The 27,962-nt window shown below is 27.6% G+C and overlaps 4 protein-coding genes and 1 pseudogene across 4 annotated transcripts; 3 read left to right on the top strand and 2 right to left on the bottom strand.

Annotated features, from left to right (window-relative positions):
- Positions 1-2,771: 2,771 nt before the first annotated feature.
- LOC111042781 lies at positions 2,772-4,742 on the top strand. Its single transcript, XM_022327478.1, has 3 exons — positions 2,772-2,810; positions 3,719-3,750; positions 3,830-4,742. The coding sequence occupies exons 1-3, from the start codon at positions 2,772-2,774 to the stop codon at positions 4,740-4,742; spliced, it is 984 nt and encodes a 327-aa protein (XP_022183170.1).
- A 448-nt stretch (positions 4,743-5,190) lies between these two features.
- Positions 5,191-5,511, top strand: LOC111042780. The gene has a single exon (XM_022327477.1). The coding sequence runs from the start codon at positions 5,191-5,193 to the stop codon at positions 5,509-5,511; it is 321 nt and encodes a 106-aa protein (XP_022183169.1).
- Positions 5,512-7,321: 1,810 nt separating this feature from the next.
- On the top strand, positions 7,322-8,898 carry LOC111042779 (annotated as a pseudogene).
- Positions 7,689-8,643, bottom strand: LOC111042784 (protein ALP1-like). The gene has a single exon (XM_022327482.1). It carries the CDS (start codon positions 8,330-8,332, stop codon positions 7,715-7,717), a length of 618 nt encoding a protein of 205 aa, XP_022183174.1. The 5' UTR covers positions 8,333-8,643; the 3' UTR covers positions 7,689-7,714.
- Positions 8,899-10,336: 1,438 nt separating the features above from the next.
- Positions 10,337-12,116, bottom strand: LOC111042778 (zinc finger MYM-type protein 1-like). Its single transcript, XM_022327476.1, has 2 exons — positions 12,099-12,116; positions 10,337-11,749 (listed from the first exon to the last, which is right to left on the bottom strand). Exons 1-2 carry the CDS (start codon positions 12,114-12,116, stop codon positions 10,337-10,339), a joined length of 1,431 nt encoding a protein of 476 aa, XP_022183168.1.
- Between the last annotated feature and the right edge of the window lie 15,846 nt (positions 12,117-27,962).

Here is a 27,962-nt window from a genome sequence, read left to right as displayed (position 1 = left end):
ATAATGGTTTTATTAATAATAATATTAGGTTATGTATGTTATAATATTTAAATGCGTATTTTAGTGCAAGCACAGATACTATTTTGCAACGAATAGCTCTAATGTAGTCTATATTGATAGGTAGTTGTCATGATAGTTTTGTTTTTCTGTTTTATCTCGGTGAACACAATATTGCTGCCATATGTATTATACGATCGAGCGAGTGAGATGATCGATTTTTTAGTGTACCTACTGTAGTAGTTGTATAGTCTGCTGCAGGTAACGACGCTTTATTAAACTTTGAATTGCAACACACAACTGTGTATGACATTGACACCAACGCGTGTTGAATCAACGTCAGATTTCTAACTGTGTATAAATGTTCTCAAGATCATTTAGAAATGTTATTTTCTAAGATCCGCCAAAGACTTGGTAACAACAACAATCCTAATGTTGTTGAGTTAAAAACATCATTAAAAAAAATGTTACTAAAAAATGCGATTTCATCATCTTATGCTGCCAATTGTATGGCTTTTGACAATACATCGGAAAGCATTTTTGAAATACGTTGGCGTAAAAAATCTAAGGATTTATTAAATACAGATTCCAGTGCAGAATCTCTTTCAAGTATTTCAATCCTTTGAAGGCCAAGATTTTGATGTGGTAAAAGATAACCTACTTTATTGTATATGCGGTTTTATTGTGAAAAACCTTATTAAAAAAATAGATGTTCTACTTGTACAGACATTTATTAGAAAACAATTTTAACGAGCATAATTATAATCATAAATACAAATATTCAATGTTGATAGATGTAAAAAATAGAGGAGGGTTAATTAAATGTTCAGATTCTGTTATCAAAATAGTTCGGTTTTTTTTTAACATATTCTTATTGATTTTACAAGCAATTTTACTTCTATAACCTCGCCTTTAACATCTAAAATAATAATTCTAACAAAAAATTATGTTTTGAATTATGCAGTTTTTAAAAATATTACTTGTTCTGAAGAAGGTTTATTTAGATAGTCATAAATTAGATTTGGGAACAATTATATGTAAAGAATATTTGAAAATTCGTTTGCATTATGTTGCCAAGACAAAAAATTCGATAGTTGTTATACAATAACCGATAATATTTATTATCTTTTATTTTAATTTTTGTTACAAAATGTATATACATACCAAGGTATTTGACAAATTTTATTTACTTTAAGTAGTACATATTTTTTTAACTAATAATTTATATATTAAAACTTGTGAATCAACCAAAAATTTAATTTGTATTGTTAATTTTGTTTAAAATAATATATATTAATAAATACATTTGGTAACTATTAATTTATATGTAGATGTTTAATATTTGGTTATATCTTTTTAAAAAATACAGATTATCTTTCACGAACTTTTCTAGAACTATAATTATTTTATTTTAACTTTTACAACTGTTATTCCAACTTCTTCTGATACATTATGTATAATGAAATTAATGTTTTACCAACTGAAAACATGGCGGCCGTTTTATCAGCTGCAGTAATGCTGGCTCCATAGTTTGCAATGGTTATCATACAAAGTACCTTCTCTGTGGAGCCAGTACGAACACCTTCACGCCAGTCAACTCTCTGATAAATTTCAATGTACCAAAATATTCTATCAGTTTTATATGTCAAATACAATCTATGTTCATAATAATCTAAAATTGACTCAGATATATTTAAACCTCATCATCTTTCATCTTGTACACCACGATCTGTGGGCTAGACCACTACAGAAGATACGTTAAATATTTCAACACAAAGAGCAGTTTATCAAACAACGATGTTGGGAGTTCTGCCGTGACGTTTTCTTCAAAAATATGCACACAACCACGACCTAATCAAAGTTCAACTCCCATGGATTTGACGTTTGTGACCCCTGCAGAGGAATCGGGTAGCAATAACTCAGCTGTTGTCGTTGGATTCAATGGCAATGTAATTAATTTATCATACGTGACCAATGANCAATTTTACTTGTGTATTCATGGTAACTAAAGTTTTCTCATTATTATTTTTATTTGTATTTATTTCTTGTTGTATTTTTTGGTAGTCACTATCTCCAACAACTCCAAATGCCCAATTATCAAATTCTCCTATTACATTTATTAGGCCTCTTTTCATTCTTACCTCGTTTTGAGAGACATTAGCGATGTGTAGCGTTTTAATAATGTTGTCTTGGTTATTTTTAATTCTGATTTAAAATTATTACAAATATTTGACACATTAGTGAGCTAAATTTATCATTATAATTTATCAAATTATTCATTTCCTCAAATTTTTCGATAAAAACGGAAATATTTACGTGTGTTAGCAGATTAAATTTACTAGAGTAAAATTTAATTTTATAAATTGGCTCGTAATAAATGCCAGGCGTCTCCACCAATAGTAACATCCCCTCTTCACCGGGCGTTCGTCTCTCGAACCCTACAGATAACAATCAAACTGCCATTTTGCTTTTGACTGTTCTATGGTCTGGGTCTTGCAGCATTGTATCAAAAATCACTTGCATTGTCTGATTCAAGCTGTTGTTCAACGTCTGGTCTTTCGATTTATCGCTCGTGAAGATCTTGACAGACGCTTCCGAATGACGCCATCTATAAACATACAAAAGTAAAAATAGAATCATACTGTTAAACAGATACAAAGGTGTTTCCAGTATTTAAATATCCTTAAGTGCAACATTCACAATATTCGAACTTTTATAATGAGTTATGACCCAGTAATTTCAACACAGTGCAGTACACTTTAACACAGCTCAAGATGTCCTACAGAACTTCAATCGCGTCTTCTGAATCAAAGGTTAGTACTTTTTTAAAAAATAACTTTTAATAACCAAAAGCAAACTGGAGGGCAGTCGTAAAATTACTCAACACTATGGTTATAATTTGTGGTTGATTGTAACATCACACATATAATATTTAATGTTTAACTAAATATTTTGGAAATCGGTTATAAATCTGCTTTTTCATTTTAGTTTTTAAAAAAATTAAACTAGGTACTATGTTTATGTTTCATAGAATGAACATTTTGAAGAACCGGCAGATGTTAAAATGAAACCATCTGCACCACCATGAAACGTGGTGCAGAAAAAAATATAGAAAAGAAACCTAAGAAATAATAGACGAAAATGATGAGATACAACATTTTTTTAATGATAGAATAAATTGTTTATTTATATATTTTGCATTATATAAATAATGTGTATGCTAGTGGAACAGTTGGTGCAAATAGAAAAAATATTCATAAAGATAATATTTTTTTTTTTTTTTAATACAGTCATATTACATATAATTATATAATATATTCGTTTAAGTTACTAGTTTTTTATCTACAAAACCCCTACAAAATATCTTTGTATAAAATAATTTGATATATTAGAACTAATATACTTTGGTAAAAATTATAGATAAGGAATTGGTTATCTTTGAACGAGCTTACAATTATATACCAATTTATTGTCAATAGGATAGAAAATTTAATTACAAGTAATGAGGAAGCTCAAATTGCTCAAAGATGGGAGCGTAGACCATATAAGAAAAATAAAATAAATATAAAATATAAGATTTTCCTACTTCGAACAAGTCTACAACCTGATGTTACTCGAATTAATAAGTTAAAACGTTCATTAATTTTATTGGAAGAAGAAAATAGAGAAAGTTTCAGTAAATATTGTAATTTATACAATTTAAATTTTTAAATTTTTTAAGGCGTCGATTAATTTCCAATATCCCATTGCTATGTGAGACTAGGTGGTCTGAAAAATATAAATCAATTAGAATATTTGATAGTAATTTTTTTGAAATCAAATCGGCTCTTAGTAAGTTGGCTACTAACTATGATACAAATTCTGCTACTAGAACAAAAGCATATCAACTTTCGTGTGCAACATCTACCATAGGGTTTATTGTGTGCTTAAAAATTATAGCCAAGTATTCTAAAATATTAGAGCCAATTGTAAACAAATTACAAGCTGTTGATACTAATTTGCATACAGTACATCAACATATACACTTAAATTTACTAGAAATATTAAAGAAGCATAGATCGATGTCAGAAGAAAATTTTAGTCTGATATTTAATGATGTAAGAAACTGTGCAATTCAATTTAACTTGGACATACAAATTCCACGAGTAGTGTCAAAACAAACTCATCGTCAAAATATTGTTACATCTACTCCTGATGAGTACTTTCGGATTTCTATATATATACCTTATATTGATTCTTTGATTCAATCCTTAGAAATTCGTTTTAGTCCAATAAATGAAATAGCATTTAAATTAGGATTTTTACACCCATCAACTATGTTGAAAATGACAAAAATAAATTTTATTGACATTTTAAAAGAATTAGACAACCATTATCAAATAGAAAACTTAGTAGAAGAAGGTCAAACATGGTATGATTATTGGGAGATGATGATAGAGTCTTCATCAATTAATGAAAAGGAAAATATTTCCTTTTTTTTAAAAGATTGTGAATTTTATCCAACTGTTAAAAAAAGTATTATTATTTATATGACTATTCCACCAACAACTTGTAGTACAGAAAGAACATTCAGCACATTACGTCGTGTTAAAACCTGGTTACGTTCAACAATGTGTGAGAATCGCTTATCCGAATTATGTATGTTAAGTTTACATAGAAAAAAAATCGAAGAACTTCATTTAGCTGAAAAAGTTGTTGATGAATTTGGGAAAAATAAAAGAAAATTGCAATTTGTGTTCAATTAGTTAATAAAAGTATTTAATTAGTATAAAAGTGTTTGATTATTAATAAAAGTATTTAATTAGTATAAAATTGTTTGATTATTTATAAAAATTAAGGCTGTCCCCCCCTGAATTTTCCCCTGCGGGCGCCCTTGTTAACTTAATTAACAGTATCATTTAATATTTTCCATACAGGCAAAGAAGCAATACACTTCATTCGAGCAATTCATAGATTGCTTGATTTTTTGAAGACTCGAAATCCTTTTGGGAAAGGTTTCAAAAAACCACTATACAGAGGGAGTATTGAAAATATGAACGAAAATATTTGACGCCACGTAAAACTTTTTTAATAGGTAGTATATGTTTATTTAATAATTATTGTTGAATATCTGTAAGTTATTCCTAAATACCTAAATAATAACATTTTATATATTCATTACGAATTGCTATTGCAGTAAAATCTGTTTTTGCTATGCCTGAAGATCTCTTTAATAGTAATTTCAATCATAAATATCTTTTAACATATAAATGTTCTCAAGATCATTTAGAAATGTTATTTTTTAAGATCCACCAAAGACTTGGTAACAACAACAATCCTAATGTTGTTGAATTAAAAACATCATTAAAAAAAATGTTACTAAAAAATGCGATTTCATCATCTTATGCTGCCAATTGTATGGCTTTTGACAATACATCGGAAAGCATTTTTGAAATACGTTGGCGTAAAAAATCTAAGGATTTATTAAATACAGATTCCAGTGAAGAATCTCTTTCAAGTATTTCAATCCTTTGAAGGCCAAGATTTTGATGTGGTAAAAGATAACCTACTTTATTATATATGCGGTTTTATTGTGAAAAACCTTATTAAAAAAATAGATGTTCTACTTGTATAGACACTTATTAGAAAACAATTTTAACGAGCATAATTATAATCATAAATACAAATATTCAATGTTGATAGATGTAAAAAATAGAGGAGGGTTAATTAAATGTTCAGATGCTGTTATCAAAATAGTTCGGTTTTTTTAACATATTCTTATTGATTTTACAAGCAATTTTACTTCTATAACCTCGTCTTTAACATCTAAAATAATAATTCTAACAAAAAATTATGTTTTGAATTATGAAGTTTTTAAAAATATTACTTGTTCTGAAGAAGGTTTATTAGATAGTCATAAATTAGATTTGGGAACAATTATATGTAAAGAATATTTGAAAATTCGTTTGCATTATGTTGCCAAGACAAAAAATTCGATAGTTGTTATTCAATAACCGATAATATTTATTATCTTTTATTTTAATTTTTGTTGCAAAATGTATATACATACCAAGGTATTTGACAAATTTTATTTACTTTAAGTAGTACATATTTTTTTAACTAATAATTTATACATTAAAACTTGTGAATCAACAAAAAATGTAATTTATATTGTTAATTTTGTTAAAAATAATATATATTAATAGATACATATTTTGGTAACTATTAATTTATATTTAGATGTTTAATATTTGGTTATATCTTTTTAAAAAATACAGATTATCTTTCACGAACTTTTCTAGAACTATAATTATTTTATTTTAACTTTTACAACTGTTATTCCAACTTCTTCTGATACATAATGTATAATGAAATTAATGTTTTGCCAACTGAAAACATGGCGGCCGTTTTATCAGCTGCAGTAATGCTGGCTTCATAGTTCGCAATGGTTATCATACAAAGTACCTTTTCTGTGGAGCCAGTACGAACACCTTCACGCCAGTCGACTCTCTGATAAATTTCAATGTACCAAAATATTCTATCAGTTTTATATGTCAAATAAAGTCTATATTCATAATAATCTAAAATTGACTCAGATATATTTAAACCTCATCATCTTTCATCTTGCACACAACGATCTGTGGGCTAGACCACTACAGAAGATACGTTAAATATTTCAACACAAAGAGCAGTTTATCAAACAACGATGTTGGGAGTTCTGCCGTGACGTTTTCTTCAAAAATATGCACACAACCACGACCTAATCAAATTTCAACTCCCATGGATTTGACATTTGTGACCCCTGCAGAGGAATTGGGTAGCAATAGCTCAGCTGTTGTCGTTGGATTCAATGGCAATGCAATTAATTTATCATACGTGACCAATGACATGGGGGAAAGTATATGCAAAGAAAGTTTAAACGATAAAGATACACAAATTGAAAAGAATAATATAATTGAGATTGACAGCGACACTGATAGTGAATTTGATTTCAACTGTGAGACTTGTTATAGTATTAGAAGTATTAAGGTGCGTTTACACGATGACAGTATCACTCGACAGTCGCCGTCACGATAGTCGCTGTCGTGAGACTTCCATCGTGTAAACATAACGACAGCTACTACCACACTGTCAACTACCAGCTGTCGAACTATCTAGCTCTGCTAGATAGTTGATAGTAATAGTTGACAGTGTGACAGCAACTTCTATCGTGTAAACAGTGACTACCACACTGTCAACTACTACCGTACGATTTTTGTATCGTTGTTATCAATTATTACTTGTTATCACGTATACCTACAAGTACAATTTTAATTTTTAATTCATTTAAATGTTTAAATCTAAATTTTAAATTTAAATAATTCAAAATGGTTTTTGATACTATTGAATTTCTAAAACATTACGAAGAGCATCCTTGTTTGTGGGATAAATGTATACCTGACTTTAAGAATCGGCAAAAACGAAATGCGGCTGAGGAAAAATTATTACCCATCTCAGGACTTTCTAACATAAAAGAATTAAGATCAAAAATCAGGAGTATAAGAGGAACATACAACCAAGAATTGGGCAAAATTAAAAATTCAATGCGAACTGGGTCTGGTGCAGCAGACATTTATAAACCAAAATTAAATTGGTTTTCATATGCTGATAGTTTTTTGAGGAAAAATGTAGAACAAGAGATTGAGACTGAATCAAATGTGGTGAGTTACAAATCTATTGTCAATAATATGTAAATAGTTCAATTTATCATCTTATGCTGCCAATTAACTGCTCCTTCTCCTATAAAATAATCCGCAAATTCTTCTCTTTTCTGACGAGCTTCATGTATGAAATTTCTTTCTTGTGTGGCACGTAAAGGTATAATGCCCTCAGATCCCACATCATTTCGCCACGTTCCAGGAATTATATTTCCACTTTCGTAATCTTCTATATCAACCGATATTGAACTAGTACTGTTACTTTTTCTTATCCAATTGTGTAAGGCACATGAAGCTTTAATTAATTTCACGGTTGTCTGTGGAGCAAGCAGTATAGGTTTTCTGAACACTCGAAAGCGGCTGGCCAATATGCCGAATGCGTTTTCCACAATACGCCTAGCCCTGCAATGCCTATAGTTGTAAATTTTTTCTCTGTCCGTTTGTTGAAATCTTCTTGGGTATGGCTTCATTAAATAACTTTTCAAAGGGAACGCATCATCGCCAACAATCACACTATTTTCTGGAATTTTTAATTGTTTAGTTTCAATTGCTTTCATCAAATTAGACTTAGCAAATATTCCCCCATCAGATTGACTTCCATAACTTCCGATGTCAATACAAGTAAAATTATAATTTCCATCAACTAAGGCTAAAATCATTATGCTGAAAGTTCCTTTGTAGTTGAAATACTGAGAACCGGTATTACTAGGTCATTGAATGACTACGTGTTTACCGTCAATTGCTCCTATGCAAGACGGAAAATTCCATTTCAGTTCAAATTCGTTAATAATATCTTGCCATTCACTTTCTTTTTGTGGTACCTTTAAAAACAAGTAAAATAAATAATAACATCACACAACAAAATTTTTCTATGAATTCTAAACAAATTTCAAAAGTTTAATAAATAAAAATATTTTTGTATTTAGTTATTACATGATGAAATCAATGCAGATGAAGCATCACAAATTATCAGTGATAAAGAAGATGAAGACAATAAACAAACTCAAGAACAGGATATACCACTACACACACAAACAAAAAAGAGAGTTTTGCAAAAAATAAACAATCCAAATAAACTTCAAAAAATTGATAATTCATTAGATTACGCAGTGAGAGCTTTTAGAGAAGTGAGTTCATCATCACGCTCTACAAATAATGAGTTCACTCTATTTGGACAACTCGTAGCTACCCAGTTGGCTCAACTACCTTTAGAAGTAGCAATTAACCTTCAGCAAGAATTTCAAATTAAAATATCTGAGGCACGGCTTAAACATATTAGTAGCTCTTCAACAACTCCATCGCTTTCATCACCTTCAACTGTAGGTCTATCATTAAATAGTTCAAAAAGTTATACGGCCATACCTCATGAACCTGAATATGAAGAAGTATCCTTCAATGAAATAATTATAGAACAACCATCACTAACTAACTACTATGCAAATTGGGAAAATGTATAATAATTCTCAATCATTATGTTATTACTATTTTGTTTATTTGAATGTATTTGATTTTTTTATTTGAGTCAAAGACTGACTAAGTTATTAGTATAAAGTATGATTTTTTGTTGAAATTAAAATTATTTTATACACTTTTTTTATTATGAAGTTGTTTAAGTCTCAACTTTTTTTTCAAATCTTTATTAATCATGAACTTTCACCTTATAATAGGGATCTCTTTTATAAAGTTAGAATATTTGCTAAAAATAATGATTTTAAATTTACGTGGTACAACGACTAGGGCTGTGCGATAGTCACTTCTAGTGGTCGATAGTCGATTGTTTTAAAACTACCGATTGTATCGATTAATCGATTGTATTAGATTTACAGAGATAGTATTGAACACTGACTAATATATTAGTCTGGAGTATCGATTAACCGATAGTATCGATTGACCGATAGTATCGATTGACCGATATATTCTATACTATAGAGTGGGGGGTATCAATTTGGAATATTATTTATTTGTTATATTCTGTGTTAAAAGTAAGGAAAATCTTCCCAGGCAATGAAGTAGATTAGTGTTTTTTGAATCTTAATACTTAAATTTTCCTAACTTTTTATAATTATAAATTATAATGTTACAAATGTATGTATTATTTAAATATATTAAATAAATTAAATTAGTATTAAATTAACTATTAAGTATCAAATACTTTTTAACATGATTTCAAAGGTTTGTGAAGTAGTTCAATAAATAAAATAAATAAATTTCCGATAGATTATCCGATAGTATTGGATAGTACCGATGTATCGATAATCCGATAGTACCGATGTATCGATAATCCGATAGTACCGATGTATCGATAATCCGATAGTATCGGATAGTATCGATGTATCGATTGTATTCGATACATCGGATGATTCTGTTTAATAAAAAACATCGATTAATCGATAGTATCGATTACTAAAAACGATTAATCGATACTATCGCACAGCCCTAACAACGACTTTAAAATATTTATAAAAAAAAATGAAAATTGTAAAGCAAATATTATATTTGATGAAACTGATTCCTTTTCTGAATTTGTAAAAACGCATAAATATGTTAATGGTAAGTTTATAAGTGTCTTCTGTAATAATATTAGGAGCATTAATGCTCATTTTAATGTATTTTTATTGTTTCTTAACAGTGATACTAACTGCTGTAAATTAGATGTAATAATATTAACTGAAACCTGGCATAATGTAGAATACTGTAATTTTAAGATTCCTGGATATAGACTGTCTTTCTCGAGTATTAAAAGAAACCAAAATGATGGTATAATTGTATTTACCAGAACACAATTGNGTCCAAGTATTCATTCTCTTATAAGAACTACCAAAAAACGTTGCTAAACGGTTTAAAAGACCAAACAAAGTTTTTGAATCAATGTTTTTACATATATCAACCATACATAAATTTAAGATGTGACTGTAACACCATATGAAGATGCTATTCTTATTTTCAGATTTTATAAAAGACTGAAGACCAGAAAATTGACCACTCATGTTATTAGCTCCATCAAATGACTCACCAATTATATTACTAAATTTAAGCCCATGTTCAAAAAAACAATCTTTAAGTAATTTATAAAGTTCTTCACCTTTAGAACTCTTTACTTGGACAATTGCAAACAGTCTTTCTTTTATATCACCATCATTGATATAACGAACACAAATAGATGCTTGGTCCATAACACCAACATCCTGGGTGCTATCCATTTTTATACTGAAGTTTTGATCACTAAGTTCATTTTTAATTTTATTTCTTATAGCCTTTAAAATTCCTGAAATTACTTTATCAACAGTTGTTTTCGATAAAAATGTAATAAGTGAACCTCGCCCTTTTGAATTTAAGTTTTTATTTTTCTCTAACCTCTCCTTCCTTAGTTTACTATTTTTAATAGCTTGACGTAAATGTTCATGCAAAATGGTATCTTTTTTGGATGCAAATTGAACCATTTCCAAAAAATTACCTTTATTTATTAAAATATCATCAAAGTTTGATAATGTTTCATTGGAAGCAGATCCCCTGTACGGTAAATTTTGACGACCAAGGAACTTGATAATTTCAAAAACTTCTTTAAGCACATGAATATTATTTTCTGTTTCTTGCCTTTTAACAGCCATCATATTTCTATTTATAAGATACTCCATAGACATTTCTTTAGAAGCTTGAAAATAGCTTTCTACTGCATTAGTATGTATAATTGATTTTTCATGTCGTTCAATAGCTGAGTACATTGATTTTAAATTTGTACAGCCACTGTTACTTGAAAAATTACTTATTCCAGAACCAAATGCTATACAAATTGAACAAAACATTGACTTGAAATCATTGTCTTCGACTAAAATAGATAACCAAGTTCTATGAATTTTTTTCCCAGAAACGATTCTATAGTAAATTTTATTAACATCAAAGTTTATATTTCCAGTGTGAGTAGGTTGAATTGGATGTTTTTTAATAAAGTCTAACTTTTGAGTTACAGTTGCATTATAATTTAGAATAAAATTAGAATTTGCATTAGTACTCTCAAAGCATTGTTCACCAATAATATCACTAGCATCTTCTGAGGTTTTTGAATCATTTAAGTTAATCTAATTTAAATTAAAGAATTAAGAGAATTAATGGAAAAATTACTTTTTAGTTTAAAAATTATTAAAATTAAAAATCATGCAATTATAATAAAATTACAAACACACATTTATATCAATTTTAAATAACAATGCATTATCATGCAATGGTTGGTATAATACCTTTAAACATAAACCACATGTGGGGCGACAATACAAAACGTACTATTTGCATTTTCGTCAAAATCGAGTTATACATTGAAATATATGTTTGAAATGACGGCGGATCGATTGGCGTCATCAGATTATGTTAAAACGTACTATTTGTCACTCAATAACCGATTTTAAAATAGTCAATTGGAGCAAAACGTACTATTTGCACAGTATACATTTTGTCAAAATGAACTATTTACTATTTGAAGCTAAACGTACTATTTGCAATAGAATCCGTGATAAAAATTTAAAAGATTTTTTCAAAACGTGCTAATTACATACATTTTTCCAAAACGTACTATTTCAGTCAATGATGCAAAATGTACTATTTTCCATGTAAATGGTATAGGACAGAAAATGTATTGTTGCAAAACGTACTATATTCAAAAATGACTGTTTCTTCCAATTTGTTTTTATTATTAAATTTTACTAAATTAGATAGTTTTAATATATGGTTAAGGTTTTTTGTTTAACATATTATCAACTTACCAACCTAAATTACAAAAAAAAAAAAATCGTTTATAACTTTTATACATTAATTATTATGCGCGCCAAAAGTTAGTGATAAGGTCTAAACAATGAAATTTAATTATTAATGATTAGTGATTACTGATTACACATAATACAATATTGAATATAATATTATATTTTTGATGCTGCTTGATGTTTTTCCTCTTTTGTTATTTGTTAATTGTTTAAATTTAATTGTTTAAGTACATATTAACGTTTACCATGTCGTCAAAAAGAATTAAATTTATGGTTGACAAGGCGAAAAACAAGGTAAGTACAAGGTACATACAGCTAGTAAAACAGTATAATATTATAATACCTGAAAAATAACATAATTTCAGAACTTTTAATCTTTTGTATACCACCAAACTATAATAAAATAAATAATAATCAATAACTATTTTATGATTTCTTTAACTCATATCTTCAGGTAGTTGATGTTGAGAAGCTGCAGAGCAGCAAAATTGTTAATAATACTAGAAACTAATGTTTATACCTCTACAATTATTATTGTTTTCTAACCTTTTAATTTATAGATATTTTTTGTACATAATATCTAGAATAGTTATCCTTATCGATGTACTAATGACATAATAATAATTATTACTAATTATTATATTATAGTTGCCCAATGATGATTCAAATTGTGGACACCTAACATTAAGTTCATTAAAAAAGAAAAGTTATCAAGTCGTTTCTAATGACAAAATATGTTCACAATGGCTACAGGTATAAGATATCAGTATTAACTTTTTAATAGTTCACAACTTTATTAATTAATCTTTATTTTGTTCATACTAATAAAATTAAAGTTTATAAATATAAGATTTAATTCAGTTAAAAGATGTATCATAATTTCTGTTTATATTCTTTAGTTAGATATTATCTTATCAAAATCACAATTTAAATACAACTGTATTTTTATTGGATATAACACTAATTCATTTTTATTTTAAGAATTTATTTTTTTAAGAATACCTATTGTTTATCCTTTTTTTGTAAGGGAATATATTATGAATATATTACAAATTAACACTTAGATTAAAGATTACATAATACACTATTAATATCTGCATATTATATTATGTTGAATTAAACTTTCTTCATCACATGTCAGATTGGACTTTAAAATAATACTGATTGATGGCATACTTATTAAGAACTATATTTTTGATTTAATTGTAGGTAGGTACCAAATATATTTTTATCCACCATAACGTTATTATTTATTTAATAAATACTTAATATTTATAAATAAAAACTTAATTACACTTCATAACTTAACTAGATGTATTCTATCATAATACAGCACCTATTAGTTGTTTTAATTTTAATAATTTTCAGTTGTAAGAAGATTGTCTTAACAATTTACAATATTTTTAACCATTCAATATAAAATAACAAAAACAAGAAAACAAAATATACACATCACTATTTTATTAAAGTCATACATTATTTAATTCAATCATATATTCTTGTTCTTTAAATGTTAATGTAACACAGATTGTTTCTTATATTAACATTTTATTAAATGCAAGATAAACGTTTTATTTTCAAAAATCATTTTCAATTTTCAATTTTTCTTTTAGGATATACCTACAACTTCTCGTAAAACTATGCAAACAATATCTGCTGATTTTGAAAAAAATAATACCGCACTTTCTAACTCAATAATTACATCTCAAAATATTGAGGACATGGATGTAGTTATTAATACAGGATTGGCTCCTTTGGAACTGTTCAAAGAAAATGATGCACTCCAAAATTATAGTAGTCCAATTATTATTCAAGTTCCTTCAGATAATGTCTTGTTTCAAATTTCTACTGCAGATCAAACACCAGATATGGATTATATTTTACCAGACATGGATAATTATTTATCACCAGCTATGGAGTCAATTTTAGAAAACTCTATTAATTCAGATCCTGAATACAGGGATCCTATCAAAAATTTTGAGGGAGGAAGAAAAAGAATTATTTTAAATAAACGAAAAAAAAAAAAATTGAGAAGAATAAACTACCAAATAATTATTTATTAAGTTGTTCTCATGTTGAAGAAATTAGTGAAAACTCCAAGACATATTCTAAAATATGCTCTATTTTAAAGCTAACACATGAAGATATTATGGTATTTAAAAATAACTTATGTGCCCTTTCATCCAAAATTGAACAAGATACATTTGTATTAACACTGATGGAAGTAAGGAAATCCAAGAGAACAAACCAAAAAAAAACTACAAGGACTGACCGTGTAGCTATAAAATATTTTATACCAAATGTAAACGGAGACATGATAAGGGTATGTGCACAAGCCTTCAGAGATATTATATCTTTTACTAGAAGAAGACTCAATATAATCTGTAAAAATTTCAATGATAATCATCAAAGCCCAAAAGAAAAAAGAGGAGGTAAACACTTAAATGCATCAGACATCGAAGTGACATTGTCAATAGAGGATCATATAAAATCATTCAAGTGTAGAAAAAGTCACCACACCCGCAGAGAAACTGGTAGAAGTTATTTGCAGCCAGGATTATCAATTAAAGCTATGTGGTCTCATTGGAAAATTTGTAGATTGAAAGAAAATTGTTCCATTGCAAGTTTAAGTAAATACCAATTTATTTTTACAACTAAGTTCAATTTGAGTTTTGGCCACCCAAGGCAAGATATTTGTTCTTTTTGTACCGAACAGTTAACAAAAGTTCAAATTGAAAAAGATGAAAATATGAAAAATGAACTTGAACTAGAATTAAAAGTACACCAAATACGAGCAAAACGGTTTTTTGAACTATTGAAGGAAGAATCACCTGATAGTGTTTCTGTATCCTTTGATATGATGCAAACTCAGCCTTTGCCTAAATTATCAGTTACTGAGGTATTTTATAGTAGGCAAGTATGGCTGTACAATTTAACTTTCGTCATAGCTGTGCCAACTCAAGGTCCAGAAAACTGTTATTTGTACACATGGACTGAATGTGAAAGTGGAAGGGGTCCGAATGAGGTGTGTTCATCACTAATAGATTTTTTAGAAAATTTAGAAAACCGACTGATGTTAAAGGAATCACCTCCCACAACTCTCAACCTGTTTTCAGACTCTTGTTCCGGCCAAAACAAAAACCAATTCACCATGATAACATTGCTATACTACATTAACCACAGAACAAAAATATTCCAAAAAATTAATCATATATTCCCAGTAAGGGGGCATAGCTATATGCCACCAGATAGGGTATTTGGGCGTATCGAACAAGTATTGAGAAAAAAAGAGTCAATTATTTCTCCATCTCAATACTATGAAATTTTTAAAAGGTTTTGTACAGTAAAAGTGTATGGTCAGGATTTCTCCATCTATGATTATAAAAGTGTGGTAAAAAATCTGGTAAAAACCAAATTTGATTTTAAATCAACCGAGCAAAAAATTTATACATACACCAAGGGAGAAAAAACTGTTGGAGTTTCCAAAACCTATGGAGGAATACCAACAAAAATCGAAGTTGTAAAAAGAAACGCTAATCTTGCTACATTGTTTAATAATCTTGTGCAGTTACCAAAAACTAACCATGTAAAGTTACCTAAGCAAAATGATGTCAAGAACTTGCTGAAATACTTCACTATTCCTGAAGACTCTACACAGTTTTATGAAGATATCTTCAAAAATAGTGAAGATGTTGGAAATGAAGAGTTAGACAATGTGTATGATGAAGATAATGATTAAGTTTACTTGGCACTACATTTTATATTTACCTAGTAGGCTAGCAGCATTTTTAAATTTAAGTGTTCTATTCTTAATTAATATTATTATTATTTTATACACAATATTAATTATTATAAAATGTTAACTATATTTTAACTTTATCAAGTCGAATGTGTTCCTTTTTATTCTATTTATTTTTTTTTAATTCAAACATTTTAAATATTTAAAACTTAATATTTAAATGTAAACTCTATTTTTATTATTCAAGTCTAAAAGTGTTACTCTAATATTTTATTTACTTTGTTATTTTTTTTTAAATTTTAATGTTTTAATGTAAACTCTATTTTACTTTTTCAAGTAAAATTTTACATTATCATTTTTATGAGTGTTACTTTAATATTTTATTCACTTTGTTATTTTTTTTTTAATTTTAAAATTTTAAATATTTAAAATTTAATATTATAGTATTATAATATTTTTATTTTTCAAGACTGAAAGTGTTCCTTTTATATTTTGTTGGTTTTTATTAATTATTAAAAGTGTTATATTAATAAATATTATACCTAACATATTGTATTCCTTTCACCTATATAATTAATAGATACTACCAGTTTCCTGTGTATTATATTATAATTTCTTAATTTAAAGAAATTCAATTGAACAAAATAATAGTGAAGTGTAATATTACACTTAGTTGAGTCAAAGTATTTGAACTTTTTAACTTAAAATTATATTAAATAATATTCATTATAAAATTAAATTTATGCAAATAGAACGTTTTGTAAAAATTTTGATCAAAACGTACTATTTGTGTTAATCAAAGCAAAATGTACTATGTGATGTAAATAGTACGTTTTGATCCAATTAAAAATGTAATAAGCTGTATTTAAGTAAAAAAAATACATGTTAAAATACTTTTGAATACAGTAATTTATTTAATAGATTTTTAACTATTTTTAAACATTTTTGCAACATTTATATCTCAATTATTGAATGCACAGCAGAAAATGACCTCTCCTGAAAAATATGTAAAATGCAAATAGTACGTTTTGTATTGTCGCCCCACACATAGAGACTGCCTCGTACAAATTTTAGAGACCACACTAATGTGATGATAACTAACTAAATAGTTAAATAAAAAAAAAATACATTATAAAGAATTTACCTACTAAATCTGTTTAAAAAAAAAACTATAATTTAAAATTTGTCAGTACCAACAACTATGAGTAGGATAATATCTAAACTATAATGAGTATAATTAATGTAGTAGAAAAACTTAAATGGGCATTAACTTCTTAAAAAGTTAAAGTTAAGTTAAGAAGTGTTATTCTTTTAAACTTTTAAACTTAATTAGTTAATTATTTTTGTTTTTAACTTATTAACTTATGCAGTTAAATTAAATTTTTTTCTTATCATGCAGAACAGGTTAGTAGAACAGACAAATGTTAGTGTAGACCAAAATACTAGGACAATTTATAAATCATGAATATTGTTGCTTGAAAAAAAATTTAATTTCACTTTATTTAATACACTTTTGTAACTATTACAATTATTAAAATTACTGATTTACATACCAAATTAATTACATATTCCAATTCTAATGTTAATGATTCTTAAGTAAAAGTATAAAACAAGATTAGACAACACAATACAACATAAATAAATATTAGGAAATAACTAGTTACTTAAATATTTTAAAGTACTCACCATAGTCACAACATTTAAATGGTCTGAATGATCATATTTATTATTAGAAACTGACTGTTCTAAATTAAGATTATCTTCTTTGTGCTAAAATCAATAAAAAATTTAAAAAAATAATATAAAAATTAAATATGAATAATATGATAGTTAAATTTAACACAGGTTAAGTATTTTTTACTTCATTAAAACCATCAATTTCATTGATAACATAATCTGGTTGTTTTGTACATACACCATCGTCACCATCATCTTCATTCTTCAAACATACAATTTGCTATTATTATTTATTATTTATAAAGAAACTTTAAATAATACTAGATAATAGTTGAAATTAGTTTTTAAATTAAATTAGTATTATAAAATACTCACATTATGTAATATGTTATTAACAAATAAATCATCTTCGTTATTTAACTTTGAGCATGGGTTATCCTCATCCTTTAAAAATTATAAAGGTTACTATTCATCAAATAAAATATATAAATTACATTTAAATGTTTATTACTCCTGATAATGTTGTTTGATGTTTTTCAGATCCTTGTTTCTGTTCATTATTTACATCTAAGCTAGGTTTATTAATCTAAAATGAAATATATTATAAATATATATATTATTATAATTATTATATTGCATTAATAATTACTTTATTGCATTTAATATGATTTTTGTAAATGTCCAAATAGTATTTTAATATTAAGTAGGATATTAAAATTTACTTATTTTAGTAAAACTATTTAATAATATGATATGACCCTAGGTAATAGTGTAATACTATACAACAATCCAGATAAAAACCATTTAAATAAGTAAAATATATTTGTAAATAAGTAGATACTAACCTTTGGTTTAGTAAACATGTCTTGAATGTTAAGACACATTTTTGCATCATTTTGAAGCTGTTTTTTCTTATTTTCTCGTAATTTTTCGGCCCCTCCTTTTCTTTTTTTTTCAGACATAACTTAAATTGTATAATAATAGGGTCACAACTCACAAATCACAAACAAATGTAAACGTATAGGTACTTTCGTATATTTTCGTTATTTCGCTAACAAAAAATCAAAATACTGTTAAAATAATGAAATAATAAAATCTATTCCATATTTCCATGATAAGACATTTATAATATGTAGCAATGCATTGACTTTACACAAGGCACAATCGCACACCGCACGGTATGTCTATTAATAATCTATAGATTGTTGTTTATTCGTTGATAACAAAATAATAACAACAGGCTTTCCAAAAACACGATTAATTATTATACGCTGTCACTGTCAGTAAACTGTACTCAGTACGTATATTTACCATAACCAACGAATGTAATAATAATTTTAAATAATAGTAGGTTCATAAATAATACAATTTACACCGGCCCAAGGAGATAAATTTCTTCACCGGCCCAGGGAGATAAATCTCCCCAACTCCCCTGGCCAGTCCGCCACTGACTTGAACAATGACACAGTGTCAGGTTCAAAGCAATCATCACCAACTTCCTCGAGGACGTCATTGTGTACGATAAAACCCGTCACTGCACTAAAAATGAAAATTGATGTTCCAAGTCACTCCAGTCAATAGCCCAGAGGTAATATTAATTTATTTAAATAGCTTTCAACTTCAATATTCAACAATAAAATTGATATCACACATGGACAGGATTTGAATATTAATACAAAATTAGATCTATTTCTATGTATTTTTAAAAATACAAATAATGCCTTCTGTGAAAATAATATTTTGTCCCTTGTGGTTTTAACACACAATTATGAATTTTTTGTTCTATTGTATGTACTATACTGAACTAATTATTAAATTAGTTATGTTACAACCTGTGTAAACTATATAAAATAACTTTACTAATAGATGTATAATCAACTAATGATCACTCTTTAAATAAGTACAAACCTTGTGTTGTGTACATTAGCTACCCATACTTTTGTGTATTTTTATAATTTATCATATAAGATTTTTTGTTTACTCTGAATTGCATGGAATTTATATATAGCACATATATATATATATTTCTATAGGCCTCTGGGTTAAACCTTTGGTTTGTGAATATATTTACTGATTGTTGCCTAGTAAAGAGTGATAATAAGTATTTCATTAAAAAATAATTTAAATCGAAAAAATGTTTTTATAATTTCAAGTATAGGAGGTAATTATAATTATAATTATAATGAATAAGTGTAAAAATAGGTAACAAATAATAAAATACAGTAAATTAAAAAGTTCTTTTAACAATTCCATATGCCCATCTACTGGTTTCAGTATTTTTAAAGTTTCAATTACATCATCAATTATTGTAGACAGATTCCCTGTTCAATACTTTATGCTAACAATGCATCCCAACGGTCTTGAAGCAATTGTGCTTATAAGTCTTGTTTTGTTGAAATTCTAATGAAATTTTTTTTTACTTATTGAATAATTTGCTGTAAATAAACAAATCTCAGCCTCTTTCTCCTTTAAATTGTAGTCCAAGTATCTTATACAAATTTGTTCAAGTTTTCGCTCATCTCCTTATAAAGATATTTTTATTCATATTTAGATATTCTCTACCTATTACATTATTATATTATAATTTACAAGTTTACTAATTTTGTACATAAGGTATATTAAATTATGTAGAGATACAAAATCTAAACATTTTCAAACAAATATTTGTTATTTTTCATTCAAACAAGATATGAGGCAAAAAGATACAGTAATATAATTTAACGATTACCATTGCACCCAAATGTGTCCATAATTGTGTTGGAGTAATGTAGTTAACTAATAAGGTGACATAAGTGGTTATAATGGGGAAAATCATAGACTTAACATGGTATTATTGGTGTATAATTTTATTGAAACTTAGCTAATAGCTTAATATTTTAATATAAATAAATGAGATAATTAAACCCTCCAATATGTAGCTGGGGAGACATCACCCCACCCTGCCTTTCCTTTAAATATGCCTATGTCTAGCATAAGATTCTAACAAAATTTTTAGAGAAGTTAATAATAAAAACTAATTATTGCTGTACAAAATTATTGATTCTATTACAATAGTGAATCAGTTTCTCTTATTTAGTTTTGTGTACTATTTTTTATTTCCAGCAAAGCAGGGTTTAACATTGATACTTTTTGTGAATTTTGAACTCATGACTTGTAGTTAATAAGCGATTACGGCCAATCCAAAAAAAAATTTTTTATAGCTAAATGTTATGCTTAACTTTATTCATATTTCGGAATAGAACCATTAAAAGAGGTATAAATATTAAAAACTGAGAACATTGACTGTCACAATGCAGTCTTTGAATTTTTACTGGATGAATGTAAGTTTCTACAAGAGATGTAGCAAGTAAAATAATACTTATCTTAGTTCCCAATGGCAGAAAAATAGTACCCATTATTAGGTAGTTTATTATTAAACAAATTTCTATAATCATACAAATATATCATAATAGGTACATTTTATTTTTATACATATTATTATTCAATAGTTGTACATTTTATATAACATTTTAAGTAGCCCTGAAGTTATAGGAGCCAGAAAAGAAAAAATATGCATGTAAATATGTAGGAAAAAATCTTAAAATATGCATATAAAAATTTCAAATATGCAAAAAAATTAATCAAAATTCAAAATTCTGAAAAACCATTGCCTTTGAATTAATGGACCGTAAAACAATAAATACCTACATTAAATAATATTGAGTTTTAAATCCAATAATCAATAGAATTGTTAAAATACACTTTTTTTGAAAGAAAAAGATCAATTTTTAATATGCATAATATGCGTATGAAAATTAAGAATTATGCATTTTAAACTTTCGATTTTTTTACTCATCTATCAGTATCAAGATCATATAGAATTATGTGCAACAGCTACAGCATCCGAGCCTTGATTATGTACTATCAAACTGATAGGTACCCGCTATTATTATATTTTTATTTTTTTGGCAGTATCTTAATTTTGATAACTTGAATAATAAACAAAATATTATATATTATTTTAACCATAATTACTGAATTGTAAAATGTATGAAAATAAAGTGGAACTTATATATCTCATTTTTATACAGTCACATAGTCTGACTTTTTCATAAAGGCGGTATTCCACTAACACCGTGTTCCGTGTAGACCGTGTTCGTGTTGAATATTGTGCAGAATTATTATTATTATTAATATTATTATTTATGTTACCATANATAAACTGTACTCAGTACGTATATTTACCATAACCAACGAATGTAATAATAATTTTAAATAATAGAAGGTTCATAAATAATAAAATTTACACCGGCCCAAGGAGATAAATTTCTTCACCGGCCCAGGGAGATAAATCTCCCCAACTCCCCTGGCCAGTCCGCCACTGTACTCGGTAGATACACATAAATATCGACATTAACCTTTTTGTATGGCTGCATCGAATTCGACGTAGATTTTGTACAATATATCTTGTATATATATATATAAACAAAACCCTAAGTTTTCAATTGATATTATTGAACACAGTAATATACATTTTTTTATGTCATTGTCCCAAGTATCCGACCATCTCAAATGGTAAAAAAGATAGACCGACAAAACATATGTTTAACCTTTAACCATAACCTTAATTCTGTATTTTTTATTTAAACGGATTAAGTAAATTAATTTTTACGGTTCCACCTATGAAATAAATGAAATTGGCCAGAAATCATTTTGTACATTCTTTTTTCGACATAATAAGGGTCTTACGTTAAATATTTCACCCCATATATATAAATGAATGTGTATATACTAGAAGCAGCATACTCGGAATTCGTCTGAGAAAAAATTATAAAACATAAATTTATATGGGCGCACACTAGTTGCCTCCCGAAGTCAAAAAGGCCCATAATTTGTATACGAATTGCCTCCCGACTATATACGAGTTGCTTCCCGACGTACCCTAAATTTTACAGTAAACGAAAAGAGTCTAATACTAATTGCCAAATGAAAGTCAGGTAATAAATATATAAGTGGTTCCAAACATTTTCAAATATCATGTATCAAAATAAGTTTGTAATTTCAAAGTCGTAATTTATCACTTTTTTTATACGATATTACTTTCGTATTTGATATTTGATACGATTATAGTATCTATGCGATTAACCATTAGGATAATAATATACTCTTTTGTGTAATGATAAGATATAATGCAAACCAGACTTTTATACTAGAACGTTTATAGTTGATTTCCAACACTCGTTCTCGTTGTACGATATTATTTTTACAAATATTTTTTAGAAACATTTTTAGAATGGATCAATGTGAAGTGCGAAATATACTTAGTGAAAAGGGCAAACGTGTTAAAATAATTAAAAGTTTTAAATTTAGTTTTCAAAAAAAATTAGCCTTCAACAAAGAACGGTGGAATTGTACAACAAAAATATGTAAGGCTTTTTTAAAAGTAGATGAATATGACAAAGTATTATTCGATGAAAGTAAGTTGATGCATAATAATCATGTAGCATTAACTGAACAAGTACTTAAGAGGCAAGAAATTAGTAACTCTTTAAAAAGAAAAGCAGTCACTGAAACATTATTATGTGAAAGGCCTTCAAAGTTATTACATGCAGAATTAAGACACCATAAAATAAACACTATCACAACTACCGATGTATTATACATAAAAAAAATTTACATCGAGCTCGTAGCTCAATTTTGCCGAATTTACCTAAAACGAGAAATGAAGTTAGTAATGTTTTAGAAGAGATAGATATTAATATATTATTAATGAAAATGAACAATTTTTACTACACAATGATATAGAATCCGGGATTGTTTTATTTTCTACTAAAACTAATTTGGAATATCTCGTAAAAATTGATACTCTATATGTAGATGGAACATTTCAATACTGCACCAAATATTTCACTTAATTATTTACCATTCATGGATTTCTCAATAATTATTACATACCTCTTGCTTTTTTTTTGTTAAAAGATAAAAGTGAACAAACATATTATACTAGTACATCTAATGTATTAAATACGTTGTGCTTAAAAATAGATAGTAATTTTAAGCCAAACATAATTTATATTGATTTTGAAAAAGCCATACACAATTCTATAACATGTATATGGCCAAATATTTCTATAAGAGGTTGTCAATTTCATCTTGGGCAAGCTTGGTGGCGTAAAATTCAGTCACTTGGATTAGCTTCGCAATACTCTAATGACGATTTGATAAGACAATATTTAACGTACATATTTGGCTTATCATTTTTGAACCCAGCGGAAGTTGGAGATATGTTTTCAATGGGACTAGCAGCCATACAACCTTTAGATGATAAAATAACTCAATTTTCAGACTATTTAGTAGATACATATATATCAGAGGATTCAATTATTCCACCTCATGTATGGGTAGAAAAAGTTCCAGCATTCATCGCACAACCAATGCATGCGAATCCTTCCATAACAAATTTAATAGTTATTTTGAGTCTCCGCATCCTAATATATTCAAATTTATTGACATTTTAAAATTAATTCAGACCGAGACTGTAATTTTAATACAAAGTTCTCATAAGCCTAAACTACATGGACGATTACAAATTAGAAACAAAATAATTTTCATTGATACCCAAATAAAAAAGTTAAATAAAAAATAAATATCAAATTTTGAGTACTTACAAATATTGGCTAAAAAATACAAGCCTAAACAATGTAATAAATAATTTTTTAAAATTATATGCATATTATATTATATTATTATTACCATACATTTATTTTATTGACTAATAATAGGTACTACTTCCTATTTTGTTTAACTTATTGATTTATTATTTGACTGATGTTTTTTAACTGCACTATATATTTTAAATAAGTAGTACCTATAATATGTTTTATTTTTATTGATTATTTTTATATTATTATTATTTTTAACCAAGTCTGATATTTTTAATAACGAATAAACATTACCAAAAACTATTATAATATTATTCTATATATTATACTTAAGACTGATGTTTTTTAACTGCACTATAAATTTTTAATAAGTAGTAAAATATGTTTTATTTGTATTGATTATTTTTATATTATTATTGTTTTAACCAAGTCTGATATTTTTAATAATGAATAAAGTATAAACATTATCTATTTATGTGGAACTGTTTGGTGAAGTTTATGAACCACTACTTAATTCTATATGGGAGGAAATTAGTGTGAAACTTTTTGGGAGGCAACTCGTATATAATTATGAACTATCTGGTCATCGGAGGCAACTAGTGTAAATTAACCTTTTTATTTACGATAAGGACGGGAGGCAATTCGTATATTTTGGGAGGCAACTAGTATGCGCCGATTTATATGGTCTGATTCCTTTTTTTATAAGCCACTCATTATTTCAGAAAGCACAAGAGTATTGAAAATATTTTTTATATGGTTTTGAACACTTCAAGTCATAACAAAACAATGTTTTTTTCCAAAAATAATATTTTATATTTCATATTACATGTACTATGTAGGTACACTGTTAATATAGTGAATGAAGCGGTTTTTAAAAAACTATTTAAGTTTTTGGGGATAGTTTTTTACAACATTTTAAGTCATTAAAAAGCACTATTTTTTGATAATAGATTACATGTCATATATTATATTGTTTATTGTTTTTCTCTCTGTTCGAGCACGGAACGGTTTTTACCATTTTATATATATATATACGCCTGCTCGGAGATAAAGTGTCCGGCAAGCTCTCCCCTCTGCGGTCCAACGACATTTTTGCCGGCTGATAGTCGTGCCACCAGACAGCCCGGCTTCCGATACTTCGACACCTAGCTTGTCTTTTTCCAACGGTTGGGCCCGACACATCTCTTTCTGTCCGCCCACCGTTGCGGCGCGCCGGTTCTTTTGGTGCTGTTGTTACCACCTCGTGGTCTTAACATTGAATTTGTTTTGGTGCCGTCTCCCTGGAGGATCCGAGCCATCTTCTCAATTTGCAAGGGACTATGTACCACACCGTTCCGACGACCAGTTTGCATCTGCATCGAGATCAACGTTTATTTTGTACAATGTATCTCATAAATATATAATCACCCCCCGAAATTATCATCAGATATTATTGCATACAGTCTGAAGTTATTTTCAAATATACTGTTTATATTACTTATATATATATTATATAGAATATACTATACATATATATATATATATATATATATATTCAAAATAGCCAAATGGGTATTATATAAGATATTATATCCCATTTATGAAAATGTTACATGTTTGTATCTACTGCGAGGTTTAGCAAGCTGTCCGTGCGATAAAATATCTGTAACTACAATTATAACACATTTTTAATCTTTTGAACTTCCTTTCTGTTAAATAAGATTGAGCAAACACAATTTTTGCAGGTGTTCATGTCGTATAACGGCTACAAGTAGAATCGAACCGATATTGTATAATATGATTCATGTATCTGTTCGGTACTCGTGTTATTTTCTGAATAACTTTGCTGCATTTAAATTGAAAAAGATACTAATTTTCATCTACGTCTTTTTTTATTTCTTAACTAGGAGTATATTAAATATGTTCTTGTTCACGTGTGAACTGCCGTTTGATATTCACATTGCCGTGAAATTTTTTCCAGAAATCGCATAATAAGTATATAAATAGATTTTTTAGTAGCTGAAGTCCCTAGACCGACACATTTGGAAAGTACAACTTTTCGTTGAATGTTTCTGTGAAAAATAACATTATTTTTGGTGTTCATCTCGAAATAACCATCCAAAGTACAGATTGTAGAAGAGCTCCGATATCGTGTATATTATGATACATGATAAATTCGATGTTGTCGGTATTATATGTTTGATGGACTCGGATTTATATTATGCACTAATAAACCACAAAATGTTTTCTTAAAATTATAAATGAGTTTATGCACCAAAAACAAAACAATGTACTGTAAGATAGGTATGCTTATAAAAACCGTGCTTAAAAAAAACTTTGATTTTAAATGTTTAAAAATCAAGTTACATATCTTGTTTAACTATTTATTTAGTGTTGCACATCTAACTATAGTTTTTGATAAAAATTATAGTATTAATATAGTACTGTCATCTATACACTTTTCCGATGATATGTACTCTATCGGAATTTAAGTCACCAACGACCATAAACTAACGAGTAACAAATAAGATTTGATATACAGTTAAACGTAGGCCAAGCACTACTACATGTAAGGTAGTTCGACGTATAATAAAACACGGTGTCAGCTCAGCACATTTACTTCACTAGACTCTTGTATTAATTACAATGTATAAATATAAAAATTGAAGACTGTCTATCCATAGACACAATTTAAATTTTCAACGTATGTAGGTAATTTAATATTGGTAGTTCATTTGTTTACGCTGTTCAGTGTTCTAAGTAAACAATTAAAATATGTTTCGTCATTTGACAATGGCAGATTTGGCTTTCAGCTATCATTGCAATTTTATTAGGCGAAATATAAATCGATCAAAGAGTCTGACTGAGAAAACAAAAAAGAACAATTTGGGCGACAAATTATTTATTATTCATATAATTTTTACAATTTTTTTCAAACTTTTGAATAGCATCAATTTTTTTTTCTTTGTTCGATATTTTTGTTACACTCTATACAAATTGTCGCAGTACGTGCGTTCATAAAAGATTGAAATGATGCGTGACGATTAACCTTGCTGCACGTATGCAATTATTGTGGCACTACAAGGTTCACATCGAAAACCGTCCCACGAGGGCGGTGGTAAACTCTCCCGATTTTATGGTAAACTCTCCCGATTTTTCAAAATAGTAAACTCTCCCGATGGTAAACTCTCCCGGGTTAATATTATGTTTACCTGAAGTAAATGTGTAAACTCTCCCAGGTCAAAATTATGTTTACCTGAAGTAAATGTGTAAACTCTCCCGGGTCAACTTTATAGTTACCTGTAGGAAGTATGTAAGCTCTCCCGAGTTGTTTTAAATGTTATAGCTACACTTCGAGTTGGCTACACTGCAGAGATTGTGATTGACTATTTTTAATAGAAACTGAAATGTATATTGGATTTTTTGAAATTTTATTTTTTATTGTATTTTGACTATAATATCATGTTCATAGCAGCTAAAGACATTAATTTATATTGTTATT

The sequence above is a fragment of the Myzus persicae genome, unplaced genomic scaffold (assembly GCF_001856785.1).
Source record: "Myzus persicae strain clone G006 unplaced genomic scaffold, MPER_G0061.0, whole genome shotgun sequence".
Taxonomy (NCBI): domain Eukaryota; kingdom Metazoa; phylum Arthropoda; class Insecta; order Hemiptera; family Aphididae; genus Myzus; species Myzus persicae.
Note: the sequence above shows the minus strand (reverse complement) of the source record. Positions and strands in the feature narration are given on the sequence as shown.